We start from the raw sequence: 7,394 nt of genomic DNA on the forward strand, positions 1-7,394 counted from the left end.
ACAAGGGGGCATGCGATGAAGCAGCAGTGTGGTAAATGTAAAACGAATCGGAGGAAATTTTTCTTCACTCAACGTGTAAACTCTGGAATTCGCTGCCGGAAAAGTTGGTTTAAGGCGGTTAACTTAGCGGACTTCAAAAAAAGGATTGGACGGCTTCCTGGAGGAAAAAGCCATAGAATGTTATTGAATGGACCAGGCAATACAGTATTTCTAGGATGGGCGGGACAAATTGCTTGTTCTTTTGGCCGCTGTTGGTGACAGGGTGCTGGGCTCGATGGACCCTTGGTCTGTCCCAGCATGGCGATACTTATGTACTAATCTAACCTGGTATGGTTGCTTTTGGGCCCAGTTGGATAACTGGTCTCCCATTTGAATTAGGCAGATAATATTTTCTGGAAGAAGGGATACCAAATGCTTGGAGTTACCTGGAGGAGTCCAGGTTCTTCCCCTTTTCTGTTCCTCTTCCTCTCTTCTCTTCAGTATGTTCAGCTCTATTTAGGTAGAATACTATTGAAAAAAGCAAAAACCAAATTTTTATTTATCTTTCAAGAGGCGAGTCAGATTACAAGTAATTGAACTGGGAGGGAGCTCCTGGTTTATCACTATGCCTCCCCCCTCCCAAGAGAGTGTGAGAAAACAGGGCAGCATTACTGGCAATAAGTTTCTGTTTTGACTGGCCCCGTGAATGTTAATTGCATTGGGAGTGGTGCTTCTTTGTCATTTTCCAGAGGAAAGTGTTGGCATATTGACACATTTTTCTTCAATAGGATAACTGGAGTTAAGTTTCCTTCAGTCTGGGGTGGAGAGTGGACATCTGGTTTGTGGGACAGTTTGAGGCAGTGTCCTGATCTATGGTGCTAAGCACTTAGCAGCTGTGCACAAAGGTATTGAAATGAGTTTTTTCGGGCAACCTTTAAGCCAGAATTTGATCTTTTAAAATTTGTCATGGCAGTTCCCACAGAGGAGATGTTAATGTGGGGGCAGCTGTGGCAATTTTATTAGTGTGAGGATAGCTGCCAGGATCCTCTTCTACTTTCAGGAAGTTTAAAAAAAACGTCTAAGCAAGATTCTCCCAAGCAGAAGGTTGCAGGAGGAAAAAGGTCATCACCTGTGCCACAAAAAATAGGGGAGTCAACCATTTTGTCTTGGGAATCTGAGAAGTATCACTTTTTGCTCTTCCCTCACCCCGGGTCTTGGAGGAGTCCCTTGTTTTATAGGCACTTCCTCCCTGCAAGCTTTGGGGAATTTGTCGTGATCCTCCATTAAAGCCTTCCTTGTGTGGACTCTGAAGATTCTTCTTGGGCTCTGGGGTCCAGCAATGGTGAGGGTTCTGTTCAAATAAAAAGGCCATACATGGGCTGTCATGAAGAGGATGAATTGTGTTCTACAGCTTCATGGGATTTCCTTTTTGATGGAGCACTGGCAGTGCCTGAGATTGTTGTATCTGAGGGAGATGACCTTACGGTCCTATGTCTCTTCAGGAGAGGAAAACTTCCAGCTGTGATTAAGTGCTGCAGGCATAAAGTATTTTGAATTTGAATCTACAGACTGTCTTCATCTGGAGATCCTGCTTTAGAGAATCTGAAAACCCACAAAGGTCTTTCCTGTATATCAGGCTTTCCAGGCTTTAATTTATGCTGGGTAGGAAGCTCTGGAGAGCAGCATCAGAGTTGGTAGAGCTATGAACAAACTCTTTATCAGTTGCTCCCTGAAGAAAAGGAAAAGTTGAAAGTTCCTGAACTAGAGCAGTGACTAAGAATACAACTATCCTGGAGGAGGGTGGTACAGCTTTGGCTCCTCAACTGGGAGGCTGACTCTACTTCAAACAGTAGGATTCCTTTTTTGAGGGAAGATATTTGGTAAAAATATGGAAATGACAGTGAAATATCTGGGAGAAGCTAAACCTCAGCACCTCCTAGAAGATAGATGTTGTTTCTTCTAGACCAGGGCAAAAATAGCCCTAGGATCAGAGATGTATGCAGGCGGTTTCTCAGCATTCATGTTCTTATGGCAGGTTGGCTTTCTTTTGTTAGGATTGCAAAAGAGTTAAGTGCACATGGCACTAGAGATCCACAACAGAGCGGCAAGGTATCCACCCCTTGGTGGAGTAGAAAGGAGGTCAGGTATTTTTTTGAGGAACAGTCCCAAATCGCAACAGACCATTGGTTCTGAATGTAATGAGAACAGGATATGTTAGTTTTCCTATCCACTCACTAATGCATTTTTAGTTTCTCTCTTTCACGAGATGGTCAGGTCCTCCTTAGAGATTAATTATTCCAGGAGCAATGATTTTCAGATCCTGAAGAAGAGTGTGGTTCCAAAGAAGGATATCTTATCTAATTGTTGAGTAATAAGTAAATAGGATGCTAAAGATCTCTCATTTAAGATGGAAGCCTAATGTTCAGTCATTGTAGCGGTGGAATAGGGAGAATTTCTCATAGTTCCAGCCTTCAAAAAGGCATAATTACACATTATGATTTTGGGTTCACATGAGGTTTTTACATTTTGTGGTTAAAGGCTGTTATCAGTTTCAAGCCCTTTTCTTCAGTTTTGCTACGGTGATAGTCCTGATGGCAGCATTATGAAGAGAGCGTCTCATGGTTCACCCCTATTTAGACAACTGGCTCATAACTTCAAAATCGATGAAAGTGAGTCAAAAGAGCAAGGTCCTGAATAATCCAGTTAGTCCTGTCTTTAGAATAGATCATTTTAACAAGAGCAAGTGGTACCATCCCAATGCATCAAGTATGTGGGAGCCCTATTTCATACCTATTAAGGGAAATTAATTTTACCAATCAGTTCTAGACCCTCCCTTCCCAGCTGTTCCAGCACTGTTTCAGCGCACTCCCAATACACTTCATTCCTGTGTTGCAGTGCCCCTTTCTATTCCAATTCTAGAAACCTCCATCTTGCAGGTTCTGGGCGCCATGATATCTGCTCTGGTCCCCTGGGCTTGAGCTGATATGCATCCTCTGCAGGCTTCTCTGTTGTTGAAGTGCTCTCCATAGAGGCAATCTCATGAGATTTGCCTCCATTTGTTGTGGACAGACAAAACTAATCTTCGGTGATTGTTAATCTCTCAAAATCTGTTCAAGGGGATGCAGTTGGTATCTCCAGTAGAGTTATAGTTATGACAGATGCCAGTATGCTCAGCTGAGGAGGGAGGGCTTATTGTCTGGGCCAGGTAGCTCAGGGGACTTGGTCTCCGATTGAGGCTTCATGGTTGATCAATAGGTTGGTGACTCACGCTATTTGGAGGGCATTGTGCACCTTTCAGTTCCTTCTGGTGGGAGAGGTGTTTTGAGTTTTCTCAAAGATACAAGAGTGGTGTAAATCAGCAGGGAGGAACAAAGTTTGGCAGAGGCAGCCTTATTAATTTCACTGGGCAGAGGTTCACAGGCACTGTCAGCAGTGCATATTGCAGGAATTGGTAGTGTTACAGCAGAATGTTTGAACAGGAATTCTCTGGATCAGGGAGTTATCAAAGAAGGCCTTTGCCATGATCAGGAAGTTCTGGGGTTTCCTGGTGATGGATTTGATGGCATCTGGTCACAATGCAAGTTTCCATGGTTCTTCAGTTGCAGGAAGAGCCCAGGAACTTTGGAGGTGGCTTCCCTTCTTCAGAGGTGGTCCCCCTTGGCTTCTTGGGTCAAGTATTGAAGCAGCTGGTGGTGCATGGGTTGTTAATTCTAGCAACATCAGATTGGCTCAGAGGCTTTTGGCATTTGCAGGTTGGAAAAAGCTTGAGGCTTCTTTGCCAAAGTCCTTGGTGACCTCTATCGCTTTATATTATGGCTGGGCTCTTGAAAAATCTCATTTAAGATGCAAGGGCAATATAGGAACCATATTTCCATGCTTTTGCAAGCTGAGAAACATTCTACTTCATTAGCGTATGATAGGATTTGGAGAGTTTTTGAGGCTTGGAGTGCGGAAAGGAATAGTCCTCTTTTTGAGCTGTCAGTGATTCAGATTTTGTTCTTCTTGGAGGATGGAGTTCAGAAAGATTTATTAGCTCTTGCTTCCCTGAAGGTTCATGTAGCAACTTTTGTGTGTTTTCATTCCCATTTAGAAATTAATTGGATTGGCTCACAATCGGATGTTTTGGGGTTTTTTTTGTTTTGTTTTTAAGGGAATGTTTCATTTGTGGCCTTCACTGCATTACGTTGTCCCTCTCTGGACTCTGAATTTGGTTTTGTGTTTAACATCTTCACCCTTTGAACCTCTCCAGAAGATTACATTGAAAGACTTATTCTTGAAGGCAGCTTTCTTGATGCTATTTCCTCTGACAGAAGGATTTCAGAATTGTAAGTGCTTTTCTTATTGAGATCCTTTCTTGCATTTTTTTTTTATTCTGGTGGTATTAAGACTGTGCCACCTTTTCCTGCCTTCCTTCAGGTGGAAAAATTAGAGAGATGAGTTCAAAATCTTGCGGTATTTGTACATGCATAGTTATTGCGGTACCTGGAAGTAACAAATTAATTCCAAAAATCGTAAACATCAAAGAAGCCTCTGATAATATCAATTAAAAAATCAACTATTTTACTCGTTCTTCCCCCCCCCCCCCCCCCCAAGTTGTATACAGTAACAAAATACTCAGTCCCTCTCTTCAATGAACCAACAGTCATTCCAGCCCCAACATCATTTGCCATTTGGACTGTCACTCTATGAGGGAATATGTTAGTTTGCTTTGTTACAGAAATACTGGCTGGTTGTAGACTGCACAGATCCCTACATAGTGTGGTGACATCTAACCAGTCTCCATTTGCTGGCAGGAAAGCGTAAACTCCATGCATCTGGACTAATGTGGAGGGACTCCAGGAAAGAAAATTAGCAGGTAAGACCTAATTTTTACTTGCACAGCAGTCATATCACCGGTTAACACTTATAACTAACACGACACCCAAGCACTGCACTCACAGTACAGCCAAAGTAAACGTGCCAAGCACCCAAAAATGCATGAATGCAGAACTCTGTTCAGCTGAGTTGAGATAACTTTGCAGGAAGTTCTGCCATAGCTATACCAGGATGGGATATAGCTGTGGACACTGGTAAGATGGCCAAAAGAAATTTGAGAGCCGTAAGACTCAAGGGACCCATCAGTCCTTGTATTTGATTTTTGCACTGTGGTGCTTTGTTTCCTTGTACTTCTGTGATGCATATTAATAAAGACAGTCATTCTGGCACCTGAGATTGTTGCTGGACCTTCAATGGCAGTGGTTGTATTGGAACGGGGCTAGTGGCCATTTAAGAATCTGCATGTTCTGAGACTCCACCAGCTGAAACCTTATGCAGCTTTTCTGGCTGCATGGATAGGGAAAGCCCTCAGCACAAGTGCTTTGTCTCTGCTTTTCAGATAAAGGGTTTATGCCAAATCCTGTAAGATCTTGGAAGATGATCCAGCAGGCCCTAGGGACATCCTGGTGTATTTTCATATCTAGCATCGTACATCTGTCTCAATTTGTTCCAGTTTTTATTTTTTTGCTGTACTCATTATAATTGTGGTAGTTATCTCTCTTTTTTTTTTTTTTTTTTTTTGGAAGTTTTGAGTAAGAAAGGAGCAAATCCAGACAGAGGCAGAAGTTCCTCACACTCAGGTGGTAACTCCCACAAAATGCCCAGAAAGCACTTTTTCTGGGCTCTGAGAGAGCAGATCTGAATGATTTGTCGTGGTGATGTCATCCATATATGGTACATCTTTTATCTGGTTGTCCATGGAAACAATGTATACAAATGTGTAAAAATATATGGTAACCCGGAAGGAAGGTAGAAAGGAATTTTACTGTATTTTCTGTGAGTTAGAAACAGGAGTAGCAGTGGATGCCTGCTGTGCAGTTGTGGGGTAAAGTGGCAAATCTCTGGATGACAGACAACCTTGGTACTGGGGGGGGGGGGGGGGGGGTCTGTAAGCCAGGACTGTAATGCTGAGGGGGGGGAGGAGTCTTGGTATAAGAATACCAAGAATTGTGAATGGCAGGAATAAGGTACATTAGTAGAGCTGTGTGTGTTTGGGGGGGGGGGGGGGGGGGGGGGGTTGTTTATCTCAGAATAGCAGAGTGCTGGAATAACTGGAAATGGGGGAGGACTATGTGGAATAACAAGGGACACTGCAGTACAGGATTATGAAGTGCACTGGATTAACAAGGGGCATTACAGCCAGGAAGTGTAATAGAGTGCTGGAAAGTGGGGGGGTGGGGTGTCTGGAATAACAAGAGGCACAGCAATATGTGAATATGAAGTGCATTGGCAGAGTGCTGGAGTAGCTTGCAAAAGACAGTAGGTGTACTGACAGGTGTGTGTAGGTGAAGGGTACTTTGGCATGTTGCCTGTATTATGCACAACTTTTTTTCCAAGTTACTTGTATGCTTCGTTCTCTATTACGTTCTGGATTTGTTGTCTTCTGTAGAGTTAAGAGATGTCCAACTGGTGTTTACCCTGTGTTAATTGATGTTTCTTGTCCTTCTTTTCTTCTGCAGAGTGCCGCTGGCCAGCGCACACAGGGAAGCTCAATCCCACAGAAGTCACAGCCTAACAAGTCTGCTTACAACAGCTACAACTGGGGTGCAAACTGAGGCATGCTTGCTGTTCTCAACTGGCTTTCCAAAAAAAAAAAAACCCACAAAAAAACAAACTTGAAAAAAAAAAGAAAAAAACCGAAAAAGGAACAAAAGTTGACAACCACACAGCTCTGGCATTTTTAAGAAACATTGAAGTGGAAGTTTGCTGGAAGGAGCTCTGCTCCCTATGGCTCTCTGTTTGTCTCTCTACCTGCCCACCTTTTACTGTTATATGTAATATAGAATTTGTATTTTTCTCTCTCCGTTTTTCTGCCTTCAGATTATGAAGTGCTTGTTGTTGGGGGTGAAAAGGGAGGGTTCTTCCCCCACCCCCCTAAAGGATAAAGGAATAAAAATCCCCTTTCTCTCTCCTCCTCCCCCCCCTACAGCAAGACCCCTTCACTAGGAATACGGTTGCTATATAACAGCAGTGTATGATGAATTCGGTGGAGTGTTTTTGTACTGTGTTCTAAATTTAATGGATAAATGTGTCTTGTATATATAAAACCCCTCCCAAAGCATTCCTGTCTGGACTCCTTGCTTCACCTTGTTAGGAGGCTAGGTGGTTATTTTTTTTCCATTCCTGGATATATGTCCTGCTCATGGATTTTTTTTTTTTGTTTTGTTTTAAGGAATCTTTTTGCTCACAGACTTAGAAGCTTCTTCGTTTACAATTTAAAGGAAAACCACTGTTTTATGCTTACTCTTTTGAATATTTTCTTTCTGCTCCAGAAGGGTCCTGTGTGTTAGGGGAAGTACTTCATACTCGTGCGGCTGCATCCATGGCAAATGTGAGGGCTTGGGGTGTGAACTTGCTTTGTAGAGGACTGTACCTTTTAA

At 42.9% G+C, this 7,394-nt stretch overlaps 1 protein-coding gene across 12 annotated transcripts in view; it reads left to right on the top strand.

The window, feature by feature from the left end:
• Positions 1-7,075, top strand: part of UBAP2L (ubiquitin associated protein 2 like) — a 127,936-nt gene extending 120,861 nt beyond the window's left edge. For 9 of the 12 annotated variants that reach the window (XM_030188166.1, XM_030188167.1, XM_030188168.1 and 6 more), the window contains one exon: positions 6,474-7,075. In XM_030188166.1, coding sequence (XP_030044026.1) covers positions 6,474-6,569 — 96 coding nt within the window. In that variant the 3' untranslated portion in view covers positions 6,570-7,075. Of the gene's footprint in view, positions 1-4,772; positions 4,835-6,473 lie in introns of all 12 variants that reach the window. The other 3 variants (XM_030188170.1, XM_030188171.1, XM_030188174.1) reach the window with 1 other exon arrangement.
• Positions 7,076-7,394: the final 319 nt, after the last annotated feature.

This window comes from Microcaecilia unicolor, chromosome 14 (genome assembly GCF_901765095.1).
Source record: "Microcaecilia unicolor chromosome 14, aMicUni1.1, whole genome shotgun sequence".
NCBI classification, from domain to species: Eukaryota; Metazoa; Chordata; class Amphibia; order Gymnophiona; family Siphonopidae; genus Microcaecilia; species Microcaecilia unicolor.